Source organism: Phyllopteryx taeniolatus, chromosome 11 (assembly GCF_024500385.1).
Source record: "Phyllopteryx taeniolatus isolate TA_2022b chromosome 11, UOR_Ptae_1.2, whole genome shotgun sequence".
Classification (NCBI taxonomy): Eukaryota; Metazoa; Chordata; class Actinopteri; order Syngnathiformes; family Syngnathidae; genus Phyllopteryx; species Phyllopteryx taeniolatus.
The window spans coordinates 23010823-23029049 of NC_084512.1; the positions used below are offsets into that span (position 1 = coordinate 23010823).

General features: G+C 41.2%; 1 protein-coding gene and 1 long non-coding RNA gene across 7 annotated transcripts in view; one reads left to right on the top strand and one right to left on the bottom strand.

Moving 5' to 3' along the window:
- The window catches only part of LOC133486222 (cGMP-dependent protein kinase 1), a 118506-nt gene that overhangs the window by 53553 nt on the left and 46726 nt on the right, over nt 1–18227 (top strand). For all 6 annotated transcript variants that reach the window (XM_061791048.1, XM_061791047.1, XM_061791051.1 and 3 more), the window contains one exon: nt 12478–12591. In XM_061791048.1, coding sequence (XP_061647032.1) covers nt 12478–12591 — 114 coding nt within the window. The remainder of the gene's footprint in view (nt 1–12477; nt 12592–18227) is intronic.
- Nucleotides 12602–15223, bottom strand: LOC133486226 (uncharacterized). The gene is made up of 3 exons (XR_009790965.1): nt 15074–15223; nt 14517–14617; nt 12602–14388 (listed from the first exon to the last, which is right to left on the bottom strand). It is a non-coding gene; the product is annotated as an uncharacterized LOC133486226 (long non-coding RNA).

Below are 18227 nucleotides of genomic sequence, written 5' to 3' on the forward strand. Positions count from 1 at the left end.
ACACATTTTCAAAAATAGATGAAAGATTGGCCTGGTTGTTTAATTTCACATTTTACGGAGGGCAGGCAGTACAAAGACAAAATTATTTGTATACAAGTAATTAAAAAGTCCATTTCCCACAATATGTCCACTTTAGATAATTGGCTGTCCCATCGACCAATCCCTGCCTATGTGTCAAAAATAAATGAATGCGCAATTTCACGCTTCTCTAGCTGCAAAACATAAAGACCCCCAAATTTTTTTTAAAAATCAAATTAAAAAAAAACAAAAAACAGTTCTGTGTCTCCTGCACACTCACTTGAAAGTTGCTGGGAAAGACTTCACCCGAGAGCGACTTTTCCATCATGTTAAGTCAACCGAATCAAGAGTGACTTTGAGATACTGTAAGGCTTTCTTTTCAATTTCTCTGGTTTCACCCTTCTTGTGGAGTTCAGTTAAAGCTTCTCTGTTTGAGCTCTTTTTGAACTTTGATTGCCTTCACTAAGCACCTTTAAAACCCGCCATAGTGCAATATATAGGTCCCTTTTTTCGTGTGTGCCTGAGTCTGTAGGTGCAAAAGTGTCTGTGTTTACTCTACGGAAGGTTAACTTGTAACATTCTTCAGTAAAACCCAAGTCCAGTGTTCTCCCGCTATCGTTGGGGATACAAACGCAAACGCAACAATCTGCAACCAATTGATGCCGTACCTAAAAATGACATGGCTTTGGCCTGAGCATAAAAACAGCAAATCCGGGGCTTTTGCAGTGAATAACGGAGGATACGTTTCGGTGAATTTGTGAGTAGTATCCTGAATATGCTGGGAATGCTGTACTGTATTCCCTCAAATAGTAAAGTCAATATCAATATTTGACTCCTTACACTTGTGAGAGTCAAACTGCAGTCTGTGCCACTTCAGCTGGTTTCACCTTTTTTGCATCATTCTTTGGAACCGGGGATTTCTGAAGCTACACAAATTCCGACATCGAGGGCGGTGATTCGCAACCACTGTGCTGTAGTTAGTAAATTAGAATGCCTTGAGAGATCAGCAGGTATGCTGCGGGAAATGATTCAAGTTCACTTAACTGGTCCAAAAATCATCATTTACTCCAAATAATGAATCTGTGTTCATCTATTTCTGCAACCTGCAATATTTCAAGTCAAAATGCCTGCCTCTTTGCACATTAGCTACATATTTTTCTTTATCTTAGTTAGTTACAATGTTTTATTTATTTTTTGGTATCTTTTAACATTTATCTTTCAACTTCACAGCCTCACAGACAGTCTGAACTTATACATAACTCTAACACCAATGCCCGTATCACATCTGCAGGGTCGCTACAATATTTTTTGTTCAGTCTCTCTCTGCGACCCGGTACCAAATGGTCTGCGGCCCAGTACCGGTCCGCAGTCCAGTGGTTGCGGACCCTTTGTCCAGGGCACCTCTATGTTTCCGTTAAAACACAATACATCTGAATAAGTGTAGCCCTGCAACTCTTCCATACATTAACTTCCCGTGGCGGCTCTTGTGTTTTGACAAGCTGATTGATCGCCCAAGCAGGAGTGCGAGCAGAAAAACTGTCATATCCACGAAGCGTAATTAGCGGTTAAGAAACCGCGCCACGCGCACGTACTGTTTCCGTCACGCCGACCGGACTCAATTAGACAATACCAGAATGCAGATGAATGGCGTGTCGAGCGTGCTGCCATCGTGGGCCTCTTTCATTTCCGCAGGCTGCTTTCATTCAGGGCAAGCAGCCGCATCGGCGCCACAATGACGTTGGAGGAGCCGGCCGAGCATTTCCCCCTTTTCACAGTCGCGTTAGCGTCGTTCCGAGCTTCTTATGAGTGTCACGAGTCGGGAGTTTGAGAACGGACTGCTTCCTGGACGAGGAAACGCTGAAGGTTGTTTTTGTCCAATTGGGGCATTTAGTTCAACGTCATCTACTTTTACGGCTCATCTCTGCTTCAAAAGTTTGCTTTGTCCAGAAATTGAGTGAATTAGTATGTGCATACAAATGAAACTAATGTAGTAGGTCACCGTCAGTTGCTAGCACAGCATACTAAAGCGTAGCGCTTTTGCTTGCATTACTAGACAGGGATGCAAATGACAGCAGTTGTTTTAATTCGGTGATGATATTCAACTATAACATTCTACTCACAAAAAAAGTTAGTTCTTAGGTCGTTGACTGAAATTTCAGGATGAACCTAAAATTCCCTAAAACCTTTCAAGGTGCACTTTGTTTGACCTTCTGTAAAATTTGGAATGTTCCAGTACTCTTTGCTGAACTTGCCGTTCTTTCACATGGAGGTGAACTGCAAAATTCAAGAAAAAAGCCCAGTAGAACTGTCATTTACTGCTCACAAAGTTCATTTCAGTGCGCGTTGACATGAACGCTTCTTCACCCAACACGATCATTACAACATTGCTAAAATCAAACACATCTAATGGCGTCTTCAGACTTAAGGCACAAGTCAGGCTGGAACGGATTCATGTTGTTTCCATTCATTTGAGTTACGCGCGTGGAAACTGATGTCTCAAGGCACCACTGTATTTGATATTTTCTTCTCTCTCTGTCGCTGCATCCTCCTCGGGCCGATATTCTCTCCACGTACACAAAGCGAGAAACAACAACTGGCAGTATTCCTGTCATTTCCAGCGCCGGCTTCTTTTCGGTTCCTTCATATCACGGAATGCCTCGCTGTTTTGCTGCCCGTAAGTCTATGACCATCGCACTTCTTTGATCAGAAGGAATTATACATCTTCAAATTGCGGTTAGCGTCATAAATGAGCCTCAAAAGCTTTAAATGATGGGCTCTTTTGTAGGAATGACATTCCACTTGAGCCGATGCTGCTATACACGTATCTCTTTAGATCTGTTTATTTGATTTTTGAAGGATGTAATGGTCCTTTACTTGTGGTGACTCTTGGGTCTGTTTTCTCTTAAAGCAATAATCTGTTGCAGCATCTTGTTGCCACGACAACCTACTGTACAGCCACTTTTATCAGTTGACAAGTTGTCTGTGCTACTTTTACTGTGTGGAATAACATTAACACATTCGTTATATGTTTAGTATGTGCATACATTAGCTTTATTTTTTCCCACCTTTGTAGCCTGGTATGGATTTACTTGATTTACAATGGGGAAAATCTTTTGATGAATTTTTATAAATATAGACCTCGTGAATGTTCTGCACTCCTGTTTCCATGCCATGAGCAAACGTCTGCATGGTTGTAGCGCAATCTAGTAGTGCTCTCAATTTGACCTCAATTGCAGTAATATAAGCTTAGTTGCCCAGATTCTTAACAATTCATACATATTTTTATTACAGTATATGCCTTAGTAGCGTGTCTAAAAAGTCAATTTTTGCCTGAGAGCACTTAAGCAAATCAAATCAAGTTTTTCTTACTTACTACTTTAAATTGGTATTTTTCTATAACCACATTTCTGGGATGTTTTAGGATTTCATCATTCTTTGTAAAGGTGGAAAAATATCAATCTTTGCTACTTTTTTTTTTTTTTTTTTAAAGCGCTTACTTTCATGCGTGTGAATAAACAGCCATTTCTATGATCTTTCATCTATCAAAGACAGCAGATGGTGATTTCTCTGAGGCCTTTTCAGACTCTGCTGAATAGATCCCGTGTCTGACCAAAAGATATTGCAATGCTTGCCTGTCGGCTCATTTCGTCAAAGCTTTCAAACTGTCACAAAGGAGGCGATTTAAGGTGTTTCTCTGAGGTCACAAAGTCGAGGTGCATTGTGCCACCCACATATAATCAGTCAGCGGCAATGGCCCATTCATCACCAGGACAAAAACAATGTCCCGCATGATATTCTATCAGTTCCTTTGTGACTCCACTCGATAGGGATGAGATTGAGTAATCCGAGTGGCGACGGAAGGTCCGGCAGGATGACGTGTCAGCGTGTACACGCCACTATCCTGCATGAGATTTCAATTCCCCAGCATCCTGTTTTTTGAAGTTCACGCGACCCTCCCCAAAGTCTTGCGCCTGACCCACCAGTGTTACGGCCTCGATGTGAACGAGATTCTCACAGATTCTTTTACTCTTTAACCCTTTAGGGAACTATATGGTAGCTAAAGTGACAAGAGAGGCAGGGTACACCCTGGACTGATTGCCAGACAACAACAAAATGTCATTATTTTTTAAAATAATGTATGTAATAAATGAAAAATGTCTTTAATACGAAATGAAACAATATTAACATGATACAGTATATAATAATTATGATAAATTATACTGAAATCACAGTCAGTCTAATATTTTATACTAACTGACTGTTAGGTAGCAAATTAAAAATAAGAAATATAAAATATATTGTACTAAGAATACTGATGAAAAAGAATCAACACATTTAGCATAAAATACGCTTGTATACAAATAAAATATATACAGGCATAAAAATAAAATAATTGCAATAAAACCAATAAAATACAGATAAAATATTGATTTCAAAGTTACCTTGCAAAATATCTCCTAAAGGAATACACATGATTACTTAAATTATTATTCTATATACTTATGATTAAGTACAATAATACGATTATACAAATAATATCACAAAAACTCTCCAAATCTATCCTAAAATCACAGGGAGTAAAATAATATACAAAAATATATTTGACCAGTCTGACTATAAAGTAGCGAAACCTTAAATATGTTATTGACATTAAGAAATATAAAATAAAATGTAATGCACTTGAAAGAAATTGATGAAAAAAGAACCTTTAATATAAAAAATTAAATTATGATTACTATAAAACCAATACAATATACTAAATTTGATAACTGCTTTTAAAAATCCGCCCATTTTCTATTCCCTTGCAGAAAATCTCCCCAAATTCAAAATGAAAAAAATAATGATTAAAATAAAAATGAAACAAATGAAAAAGAATATGTGTAATGATTAAATAATGATGATATATATTGAGGATTGTGTTGAATGATAACAATACAACCTATGAAAAAGATAATAAAAAGTCTCCAATGTAAAAAAAATACATATATTTCAATTCATTCTCTGTAGTTTAATAGGTTACTCATATACAGTAAATCATCTCATCACAACTTGTATACAACAAGAGAGCTACAATTGTAAACTTAAAAAAACATCATCACCTGGCCAGACTTACTTCAAATTACAATCTAAAGGATTCCGCTCTGAAGGAGCAAGCAGTACTCGCTCATGTTGCTTATACAACGAGATATTTTTAGCACCAGTGTGAGATAAAGTCAACCCAAAAGACAGCGGCCCTCTGGAAGGCCTCCAGAATCCCATGTGATCCTCAGACAGGAGTGGCGGTGGTGGCGGTGGTTGGAAGGGGCGGGGAAGTTGCTCCAGAGGTGTGTCCCGATGTCCCGCTGTGTGGGGCGCCACGCTGCGTGCATTCAAATGATCCGCCCAAGACAAAGCTCCACGTCCTCCGGGTTGGGATGGAAAGATGGCATGCTGAGACACATCCAGCGAGGGGAAAAAAACCCCATCTAATGACATCCATTATACGTGCAGAATTGTACGCATTTTTAATGCCATGCTTCTGCATTGCACTATCCCGCTCTGTATTTGACTTTCCGCCACACGTCCACAGCTGTGGGGTTGCTCACCCTGCAGATCAACTGGCCAGTGTGGGTGTTTATTTGCCCGCGGTGCTATTTGCATAAGATTTGAATAACTCTCTCCGACGGGAGGTGAGCTGGAAGCTCTTGCACCTTAATGCTTTCATAAAGCAAGCCTTATTGGATGCAGAAAAAGTCAAAGCTTCTCTTCAATGCAGCCGTTCACTGAAAGCATTCCAGCTCGGTCCAAAACTGGCATCCTCTTCTGACTTCAGTAATTAATTACATGGTTCTTCTACACAGGAAATTAATCGTTTCGTGCATGACCACCTGAAAATAGCGACGTGCGCGAGCGTTTATCCTCACGTGGATCCGAAACCAAAGTCGCTGCTGTTATTACATTTTGCTTGCTTGGGTCTTGTGACCTTTTCAAAAGGTCGCCGATTATCCGAAGATGCTGGTGATCCATTCTTGTTGAAGCAAACCGTGACAAATGTTTTCTGTCCATGTTGTATAAACACCCTTCGCAAATGTTTACCTGACACTGACATGATAAGTGGTACGATTGAGCCCAAGTAAGTGATTTCAGGACTTGCCGTCACCTGGTTGGTTCAGTAGCATTTGCTCCATTCTCCTTGTGAGTGTTTTCATTTTGTATTTGACTATCAATAAATGGCTGAAAGCACATCAGTAATGGCTCATAATGCGAAAATCTCCGACATTGGGGCACACGCAAGTAAAGGGACCTCTGTAACTACCCCCACACCGAGTTTTCCTGCCCATGACATTAGCTCGGCAGAGCAAAAATGCAGTGCCCCTTTCAAGCGATGGCCAGATTCTCGCCGGCAGACTACACTGTCTGAAACACTGTCATGCAGAAACACTCTCATCGTCGGATTGGGTTAGCCGATCGCTTTAACTTCTGATAAGCGGCAAACACTCGATGCCTCTGTGAAGTTGTCGATCCATTGACGGAGGGTGTCTGTGTATGTTGGTGTGTCCACGCTCCACGTACACACAAGGAAGTGTAGGAAACGCTTACTGCAGGAGTGAAAATGATTTTACAGTATTGTCTTAACGGGGCACTCTCATAAGTAGAAGCAGCTGTAGTCTGGGTTCTGCTGTTCCCCTGTTGCCATGGAAATGAAAGCTAGACTCGCCATTGGCCCAGCAGTAGATGGGGCGGTGTGTAGAGTTGCTCACTTGCAAAACCAGGGCCAGCCCTTAAAAATGGGCTACTTTCAGAACGACAAGAAATAGGGTGTCTTGTTTTAAATTGTGAAAAGAAAAACCTCAACATAATGTCTTTTTTAAAAGGGTACAAAAGTACAATTATGCCATTTCTTTGTGGGAGTGTGAGGAGCTGTCACAATGATGTGTTGAAATTAGAAATGAGGCGTTTTTAGTTGTACTTTCACTCCATTAAAGCATCGACTGGGCCGCACATCAGTCAATTTGTTGAAGGTTTAACACAAAACATGAGCTGCAGCGTCTACATTATTAAATCTCAGAGAATGCTGCCTAATTGGTTGGAATGCTTTAAATCAATCCGTGTTGAAAACGACTGCATTTGAGGGCCGACATTGAAAAGGGGTACTTAAATGCAACAAGACTGCGTTGACATCCTCGCCTCGACCTTGTCCTGCCCGCATCCAAGTACATTAGTGCCGCTAAGCGAGTGCGATCATATGCACGCCATCTAGTAAAGCCAATAGGCTGAAAAGCCAGGACTCCCACGGCAACAGGCTCAGCTCATGTTTCTTGTACCCCCGCGCGCATTCCTTTAGGAGCCCCATTCAACTAATCTCGCTGCTTAAACTCCCAGATCTTGGGAAGGATATCAATCATTTTTCCTCTGAGACAAACACAACAACGATCTCACACCATCATTTCGCTTGACAGACCAAACCCTCATGGATGACTGACTATCAATTGAAACGTTTGGACTGTTTTGCCCTCAGTTTGTTACGAGAGGATGTGCTTTTTTCTGGAAAAAAACCCCTCTAAATGTGATGGACAATTTGATTCGGTTTTGATCTTGGTCCAGATTCCCTTTTTGTAACGAGGACATAACTCAAAGATTTGGGAATGGATATGGATGTAATTTGGTGCATAGAATTCTGTATGAATGAAAGAGAATTTGATTAACTTTGAATCATGGTCTGGATCAGTATTCCAGATTCTGGATCCAAATTCTGAATGTCTTTTTGTAACCCTGATAGAAGAAGCTGAGAACAGGTTTTAATGTACTGTAGTTTGTAGTGATTTTCGGTATGACTAAAGGACAGATGGGTTAATGAAGATCTGGACCAAGATCGTGGATGCTTTTTTTTGGGGGGGGGGGGGGGGGGGAATCCAGACTCAAAATGTTTCAATCAAAATTTATGTGAATCTTTTTTATGACAAAATGACCAATGGACAAACTTTGTTTTGGATCAGTACATCAATTCTACACTGACATCTGAAATCAACTGAAATTGTCACAAAAAAATTGGGAAGGGATTTGGACGTTATCTGGAGTGGAGCTTTGAAATGACCAAAGGAGAATTGATTAACTTCTGATCCTGATCTAGAGTAGTATCCAAATTGAGATAATACAACTTGATCCCTTTACACTGTAATTTAAATAAAACACTTGTGAATCTGGATGAAATTTGGTTTGTAGCTTTGGACTGACCCAAAACCAACATGGTTAACTTTTGACGAAAAGATCCGTGCGAAGCACGATAGCCGATGCTACGTCAACCTAGCAAATATTCAAAACACGTCAAGTCATTACAGACAAGGAATCCTAGGTTCCATAATTCATGGCGGGTGTTAATACCGCATTTAGTAGTTTATTCCGCGCAACTGAAAACAATTAATGTTTTATCTCAAATGTGATAGGATGTTTATTATGTGGCACAGGTTATCCTCATGAGCGAATGAAAGACTTGCCGCAACTGCCCAACAACTTGGCCTCATTGATTGCAGCATTTTTCATCTTCTAAAAGAGCTTTTGTTTTATTGTTCTGTCTATTTCCATTCAATTCAAGCGTGAAAAAGAATTTCCTGATTTCTGTTCATCAAATGACCAAACTCCTCTCCATCCCTTTGGGCATAAACAGCTGAGTCTATCATGTTCATAAAGCTCAATCAATTCTCAAAGGATGACCTCCTAAAAATTCAACCTCACAATGGTTTTCTTTTTATCCTTTTCTGTGAAATAACGTCAGCCACTTGCTCGTGCTTTCAGTACCTCCTGAAAGAAATGGTGTGTGACCTCATCTATATAATACTTGACTCAAATGTGTTGAGAGGGAGCCCAAGTCAGATTAAAAAACATTGTTTTCATAATTGTGGACGTGAGCGCGTCGCAAATGTGTCACCGTAAGAAAAATAAATATATTGTTGTGCTGTATTTGGCCCGATAAGACTGAATTTAAGATACATTGGATTGTCTGTTATGTTGATGATTTTCAATTAAAACTTACTCAGCTAATAGTCAAGCTAAAAGATTTGCAAGAATAGTGCTGAAAGCCGTTTTATAGCATACAAACTTGTTGCTATATGAGTGGAAAAAGTAGTTTTTTCCCCCCCGTATGACTTGGACACAAAATGGAAGACAAACGAGGGCAATCAAAACAGCAGGGTGCTAAACCAAAATATTCAAAGAGGTGCCAATTCTCTCTTGTGCTCTGCGTCACGGAATGATGCACACAAAAGGATGGAACATTTTTCTCTCATTTTTTGTTCTTTCTAACAAGACCAAGCAATCAAAACTATTTCCCGCAGAGCTGGCCTGGAACTATTTTCTCCGAGTTTCCGCTTTGTGAATCATTGCAGTCGTTTACAGTCCCGCCGGTATGTCGTGTTTCCACGAAAGCCTGAATCCTCTGTGAGCACGGTCCAAAAGCAGAAGAAATTTCTGGTTTTTTTTTCATCAGGTTTTTGTTTCGAGGCTCTGTGGTAATTGGAGTTTATTACTTTAACGAGCACTTGCTCGCCAATGACTGTCAAGAGATGAGGGGCTTGAAGAAGAATACTCGGTGTAAATCTATGGTAATTGCGCAAGCATTTGGTAATATTATGTTATTGAGGCTTCTTACATTTACTTACTCATTAAGTACAAGTCGCAGAAGACAAATTACCAGTGGCGGTATTTGCCGTAAAGCTGCAAAACACGCGCTGCTACCATCTTTGACTCCAGTCGTCTTCCCTGGGCAAACCAAGATCTTGCATGAAAGTAAAGTCGAGCAGGAATTGGACTCGGGACTCCATGCTAGTTCAAATATGTCAACTGTGTTCTCTCTTTGACAAAGAAAGATAACCTGAAAGTGTTGGAGATGTGGCTCACAGATTATTTGTGCATTGATTGAATTCAATCCTTTCCTGTTCACGTAGGTGAATTTGTTATGTGATGGTGCTTTCATTCAAATGTGGGTGCAATCTATAGCTCCAGCATCCAACTATGTTTTGGAAACCCTTGTTTAATTTCGGCATGTTGGCGATGTCTTTATTCTAATAATAAATACAGTACTATTACAAAGAAATAACACTGCTGGCACGATTAGTTTTTTTTGTTGGTTGCGAAATGCCACGTACTGCATGTCCCCGATCTCCGACTGAAATGTGCCGGTGTCGAAATCCCCCAGGAATGACAGGAGCTGGATATGCATTGGGAGGGCTTTTGTGACCGTCTATTAATAGTTTCGCTATTCTACCACAAGGTTTTGTGTGTACGCATGGCTGTGACTCAATTTACGCACGCAAAAGTCCAACTTGATAAATCACATCCTTTGCGCGGGAATGTTCTTACGCATGCTTTACACACACTCCTGTGCCTACACACGCCTGATAAATAAGGCCCCAGGCATTTATCTGCCTTTGCATCGTTTACAAAGCCCAGCAAAGGCAGGATATTACACAACCATTCGTCAATCAGATAATCGTGATGTACAGTATAAAATAAGAGTATTCGGCATAGGGACCAAGTTCTGCCGCAAATAGCATAAAAATGCGAGTAATTGCCTTAATTAACCATCTAAAATGTAAATATACCACCAACTCACAAAACAGTTTATCATTAGTAGCTCATCAACATAACTCATAAAAATACAAATATAACTTGCAATAGCCAGCCTAAGCTAAACTTAGCTCCTCCCCGACATACAAAGCTTGTCTCTCAGTTGTATCACTACAACATACTTTCTTGACAGCCATATTACTTCTTTCCTATTTAGACAGTGCTCTGGCGGCATCTTAGGATTTTGGAAAAAGTACAAAAAAGCAAATGCGGGATGGTGAGTTTTACAGAAACTAGCTGTGCAGGTTACACCGAAAAAAACCTGAAAAGATGTATTCATAAATAGTAACCTGTGAAAAGGCGGGGGGGGGCTCTGCACTTGCTGGAAGAAGAAGACATTTATCACTTACACAGGCATCAGAAAACCGGTTGCTTTTTTTTTTTTTTTTTTTCTTGTTTCAAACTTGTTGTTACATTTTACTATCATTATATCCTTTTAAAAAAGCAACCAAATCCAATAAAGCAGTGACACAAAGCAGATACGTTAACTCATTCCTGATGCATTACCGTATTACTTGCTTGAATTATGTTCTCTGTTAGTGATCATTAAACATGCATTGTGGTTTGGTCTCAACTGAAAATATAATTCCTCAGTTTTACACAAAGAATATCTATTACTCTCAAAAGTCCCTAACCATTACATGAGTTTTGAGATCTACGACCCCTACCTCACTGGCCTGGAGACGAGTTGGCAACCGAGTTGTCTCCCCGATGTCTCCTGGAGACTAGCTTGGTCGCCAGGGCGTCGCGGTGAAATCGATTTCACTGGAGACCTTATAGAGAATCGCCTACTATAGGGAAAAAAAAGCTTAACGTAGCTTAATGTCCCAAAACTATAATCGATCATCACCAAAATGTATGTGGACATCTCTACTTATTTCCACTTAAATCTCAGAAAATATCAGAACGATCTCACCAATATTTTGGATTTCATGGGCGTTAAGCATTTTCCTCTCCTTATGCTCACTACAATGGACCTCCGCTATTAACGAGATACAAGAACCGGGCCAGACCGCGAGTCGTGAAAATCCATCCATCCATCCATCCATCCATTTTCTGAGCCGCTTCTCCTCACTAGGGTCGCGGGCGTGCTGGAGCCTATCCCAGCTGTCATCGGGCAGGAGGCGGGGTACACCCTGAACTGGTTGCCAGCCAATCGCAGGGCACATCGAAACAAACAACCATTCGCACTCACAGTCATGCCTACGGGCAATTTAGAGTCTCCAATGAATGCATGTTTTTGGGATGTGGGAGGAAACCGGAGTGCCCGGAGAAAACCCACGCAGGCACGGGGAGAACATGCAAACTCCACACAGGCGGGGACGGGGATTGAACCCCGCACCTCAGAACTGTGAGGCTGACGCTCTAACCAGTCGGCCACCGTGCCTGTGAAAATCCATGTAGAGTATAATTACCGGCCATTAGAATTGCATTGGAATTTTATAAAAAAATTTCGACAGCTGTCAGTATGATCCAGTAGAGTTCGACTCTCCTGCAAACTGCAACAACTATATTGCCAAAGGATTACCTCTGTGACAGTGTCATTCAACCAGTATGGAACAGTATAGTGTCTGTCGCGTTGGTATTACTGACAGCTTTTTGACTTGGTAGTAGCTTAGCAGCAGCCCACACTGGAAGTCCCACACCGTAAAATAATCTTCTTTGTTTAGCTCAGTGATCCAATAGCCTTCTGGCTGGATGCCCTCAAAAATGAAGTGCCAGCCCTCAGCGATCGTTCCTCCACACACACACACACACATGCGCACACAGTCAGTTCCATCACTTCCGCTTACCTGGACCCGAAATGTGCAATTCAAAATAGCACTGTGCTTCACGGCCGCTTCTCATGTTTTGCAGACGGGAAGGTGGAGGTGACGAAGGAGAGCCTGAAGCTGTGTACCATGGGCCCCGGGAAGGTGTTCGGAGAGCTGGCCATTCTCTACAACTGCACCAGGACCGCTACTGTCAAAAGTGAGTCTCTCTTGGCACCTTGATGGGAAACAAAATATCCCCAGTGCTGCGGCGTACAATACTCTATGTCCTTGTTTTTCGCAACAATGCCGAGACAAACAATAGCGCTCAAGAAATCCACTATAGTCCACATGATGTGGTATAAAACAGGCGCTTTGAACATATTGGAGAACTACAGATGCATTTACCTCATTAAGGCCAGATTTACACTGCATGCTTCAAGTCACACAATTCTGCTGATTTCCTCTCAATCGGCACATTTGGGATAAGAGTCATGGCAGCATGAACAGAAACCCACCCGCAAGGAATGGTTATCTTCATATCAGAATTAGGCCTCTTCCAAATGTGTAAACAAAAAATAAAAAAATGCAATACTGGTATTGGATGTCTGCCAATTGGAGTGCAGCGTAAACATAGACGTGATTTACCCCGCCACTGCAACCTTGACGTCATCAAAATTCAATGAATCCCCGTTTATCACGGGGGATACGTTCCAGACCCACTCCCAATAGCTGAAACTCTGCAATACAAAGACCATATAATTTGTTGTTGTTGTTTTGTCATAGTTTGTTTGTCACCCTCACACACTTGAAACACATTTACGCTTATTAAAACACTTTAAAATACTCCTTCGTACCAGTTCTCACTCTCTCGCTCACATCGTTCTCCAAATCACATGCAAAGGGCATCTTCGGTCTGGTTTTCGCTAAGGAACTTTCCTTTCCTTTCTATCTGAGCGAGATGACCCGGGAGCACTTGGACAGTAGATGTTGTTTGAATTAAAAATACTTAGGAACGGTGCCTTAATGCAACCTTTTAGCCACCTTGAACATAGGTTTCTCCTGACCAACCTCAACAAAAGGATGTTCCCCATAATCCTGTACGGCAGTAATATTCAAAGCAACAGGCCACCAATGAAGTTTACCGACTCTCCGCTCCAGAGTAAGAAGCAGAGAGAGTAAAATAAAACACTATCCAAACGAGAATAAGATAAGGATCGCGAATAAGTTACCGTTCTGATACAAAACAATAAATTACGATGTTAATATTAGACAACATCATAGTAGTTATTATCGTAGCCCATAATTTACGCCTTCAGAAAATAAAATGCCACCGTCACAATTAAGGAAGACAACTGGAAGCAGTGAGTTTCCACATCAACACAAGTTTAGCCTCTTAAGCGAACCTCACCATTGGCAACAACCTGGTTGAAATAATTATGGAAAATGGAAAACAGTAGTTTCAGGAAGTCATTTTAATAAACTTTCATTTTAAGCAGTACTGCCTTTTCCTATGTTTGAAAAGGAAACTGAAAAGGTTTCATCGCCTTAACCCGATGACATTTTCCACAAAGATTAAGGAAAGGTTGTTATAACACTTAGTTGACGTTTACTGGAAAACCAAAACGTCAAAAAAGAGAATTAAACGTATTTAACCACCATACTGTGAAACCAAACCATATAATTTCTCCTAACAAAAGTCTGCTAGCTTAATGCTGACATATAATGTCAAATGCCATTGAGGGGCTTACGGAAACTAGCAAACAAATGCAAATTTAACACACACGGCGCAGCAGCCCTTACATACGGAGCATACAACAATACTCACAGTCATATATTGGACCTGCAGTGTAAATTCAGCCAATGGCGTGCTTTTGTGCGATCACTTGTTACAAGGCAGGCAAGTTCATCAGGCTCACTCCTTTCTTCCCTGTCGGCCAGTGACACAATTAGCATGTGTCACTCACTCCCACTGAGCTGTTTGAATGGCAAATTAGGGGTTTACTGTGCTGAGCCCCTGGACAGAGAGATGACAGCAGCAGGGAGTCAAACAGATGGAAATAAGTCACACAAAAAGACAAAAAAAACTACGAGCGCTACTATATGGGTTTACTAGAGTTACTGATTGTGTAGTGGTTTAGTCACCTGACTTGTGCAGGGAGTGCTGGTTCAACTCCCACTCATTCAGTATTAGGGTTGCCACGATCCGATCGCGTGATCGAAAATCGGGGTCACCTAATCTTCAGCTGATCGAGATCGGGTGAAAAAGATCAGTTTTATTCATTTTCTGACATTGTAAATGTCACAAAGTGACAAAAATAAGGTACAAATATCTTGCCAAATGGAACAGCTTCGTTTTTTTGTTTTTATTAACAATGTAACTTTAATTGTTTGTACTGGTATAATATACGTGACTGCCCTCTCTTAGCAGTGCCTTAACAGTTTTTAATGACACCTCAGGTATAGTTTACTCTAAAACTAAACACGCAACAAAAATAATTACACACACTGAATATTTAAATACAAGACACACATGATCGCTTTAGAAATCGCCAGCATAATGCTAACAGTCACTGGAAAACCCCATTGACGGCCTAGCTACAATTAGCATTAGATCACGAGGGGATTTACCTTCAAATTACGACTATTTATGCACAAACTCTGTAGTAATACATACAGAAAGCTAATATAATAATACTCACAGGCATATATACTTCATAATCTGTGAAAAACTAGTTAAATGAATGTTTTAGCACGACGTTCTTCTTCTATTCTTTATTTCCTGCAAAGGTGTGGCTTCGTGCATGTATCGCACGACACTGCCCCTAAGAGGCCAAGGCGCGCACAGCTGGAACAGCAGACTCCCCCTCCTGACATGAAATGAGACAAAAATAAATCCAGTTTTCAGTCAATTAGGATGACCAAAATTAAAAATAAAGATTTGTGAAATGCAAAATATTTGTCTTTTTAAATGTTTTCTTTGTTTATTTGTTTTTAAAGTACTATCATTTTTATGTATTTATTTTACGTATCGGATCGGCACTCGGTATCGGCAGATACTTAAAGTCAAAGACTAAGGTGCAAAAAAAAAAAAAAAAAAATGTGATAGTTTCTATGCGCCCTGCAATTGGCTGGCGATCAGTCCAGAGTGTAGCCAAACTCATCTGGAATATGCTCCAACTCGCTCACTACCCTAATGAGGTCAAAGCCTATTGAAACTGGATGGATGGATGTTTTTCATGGCTATATAAGCAGAATAGGCATTGTTGGCTTGGGCATGATGACACGCGTTTGTGTGTGTGTGTGTGTGTGCGAGACCCTCTTTTGGAATCCTCTTCCGGCTCCGTAGCGTGCACGGCGGCGAGTAGGTGGTCTGCCAGACGAGCCATTTGAACATTTATCGGAGGGAGTCCGGCGTGAGCACAGATGGCTGCGAGCAAGTGTGTTATAAGAGTGTGTCAGGATGAGGAATACGTGTTTATGTGAGGCAGGAAACGGGGAAATGGCTGGAAATGCGTTCCCGGACTGGGGATAATAAATCCACCAAAGGTGATATGAGGTCCGCTGGCTTGATTCGCACGGCAAGAATACACTTGATGACGACACGTTCACGGGTGTGTAATTGCTGTGCTGCCGTGGAATGACGGCAGAATTCTTTGATACCGTCATCGATCAACGGCGAGCGCGTGTGTGGGAATCACTTCATAATTGGATCCTGTGGGATTTGATTGCGACAGAACGAGGGGTTTCGTTTTACTTAGATCATCATTATTAATAAAATCATCCCCAAACCCTCCTGTGTCAATATTTTGGCTGTATAAATCAAATGGATCATGTGTTTATCCTTTTCTTTGGTCATGTGTAAGACTGGTAAGATATAATTGTATAAGGTACTATAAATATACTGTATACACAAAGCAATTTGTAGTAGTTCTTGCCTCTCCTCTGCCATTATTGGACTCTTGGTTGAACAACTTTTAAGGCTCATGTACAACATCAGAAATAACTGGAGAATGAATGTCCATCGGGATACAGAAGTCTATGACCATGGATTTTTAGTATTGTTGTGATTGTGGCGCTTTCTACCTCTGAGATTGCAGCATATTATAATGGTGCAAATAAAATCAGTCCAATCAAGTACACGCCTAGTTTGTAGAGTTATTCATTGTCTTTTCATATTTTAATAAGATAGAGTGTCACTTCTTCATTGTCACTGGAAACAATGAACCATTCTGTTTGAGGTGACCGTATGATATGAACCCGACTGTTTTACTTTTGTGGAGCGACGTCGAATGGCTTCCGGGTTGGAATAGCAGTTCGCGGTTATCTCCGTGCAGCACAGTGGCGAAGCAGTTCTCAGAAACAGTGAATGTATGACTGAGTATTAGCAGTGGCTAGGCAGTGACGTCAGGAAATGAAGAAGGAAAAGAAATTGTGGAATGTCATCCAGTCTGCGACTTAATGCAACACAGATGTGAAGCAGGTTTGAGAAACACTTATTGTATGACTAAATATCAGTTTGGTGACTTCAGGAAATGTGGAAGGCAGATCATTTGTCGAATGTAGTACAGTCGTGCTGCGCTGCAATAGCGGTCTGCAGATGCCTCGATGCAAGAGAGCTGAGGTGAAGAAAAGTGCTTCTGCGACTAAATATTCGTTCAGTGACTTCAGCAAATGAGGAAAGAAGATACTTTGTGTGGTTCACAGGTGCCTCCATGCAAAACAGATGTGAAGCAGTTCTCACAAAGAGTGCATACACGACAAAATATTAGTTCAGTGACTTCAGGAAAAGAGGATTGAAAAGAAATTATTGTGGAGTGCCGTCCAGTTGTTGACTCCATGCAACAGAGAAACAGTGCATATACGAATAATATTTGTTCGGTAACTTCAGAAAGTGAGAAATACATTTTGGAAAGTAGTCCAGTCGTTGATTCCATACAACACGGATGTGAAGCAATCCTCAGGAACAGTGCTCATACAACCAAGTGTTAGTACAGTGGCTTCAGGAAATGAGGAAGGGAGAGAAATTGTGCAATGTACAATAGTGCCGTTGTCAACTCCATGCAATAGCGATGTGAAGCGCTTCTCAGAAACGGTGCTTTTATGGCAAAATATTAGTTCAGTGAGTTCACGAAAATAATAAGGAAGAGAAATTGTGTAACGGCGTTTAGTCGTTGACTCTCTACAGAAAACCACAACTCCGCGTACCCTTACTGGAAATCAATAATTGGCCTCCACCTGGTATGAATGAATTCCTGAGGATGGGTTTTGTGAGCTGGGCTTCCCGAGTCCCAAGAGGGTCTAGTGGAGGTGCGATAGTGTCCACTTGATGGGGTTGCGAGCTCCTTGCTGACCCCTTTCAAATCCCGTGGTCCGTTGCGCTGACCAGCCGACCTGACGCTGCCCCTCCTCCATGGTAGCGCTGCTATGGCAACAGGTACCCCAGTGGTGGTTGGGGGTGGGGCTGGGGGCGGCTATTACTCTTCCTATTCATCTTCCCCTGGAGGACACAGTGTCTTTCCTTTTGGCGCCTTTGAGGTGTCAATCGATGGGTCATCGAGGGTCTCAGATGAGGGGGAGGGCTGCTGTTTTTATACGGGAATGTACTAAGGAATTCATTTGGTTTATTTAAACACATTTAAACTTAATTAAATGCACATAAACTTATTGAACCACATTGTTAAAGTATTCCTTAGCACCTGTTTTCACTCTGTCACGTGGAGAGTTCTCCGAAAAAGATGCCAAGCGTGCTTGCTTCAAGCTGTTTATTTGTCCCTCCCAGTTGAGCTTGACTGTAAAACTGATACATAAAACAAAATAGCTTTAAACAGTTTATATTTAAAACACCAAAATGTT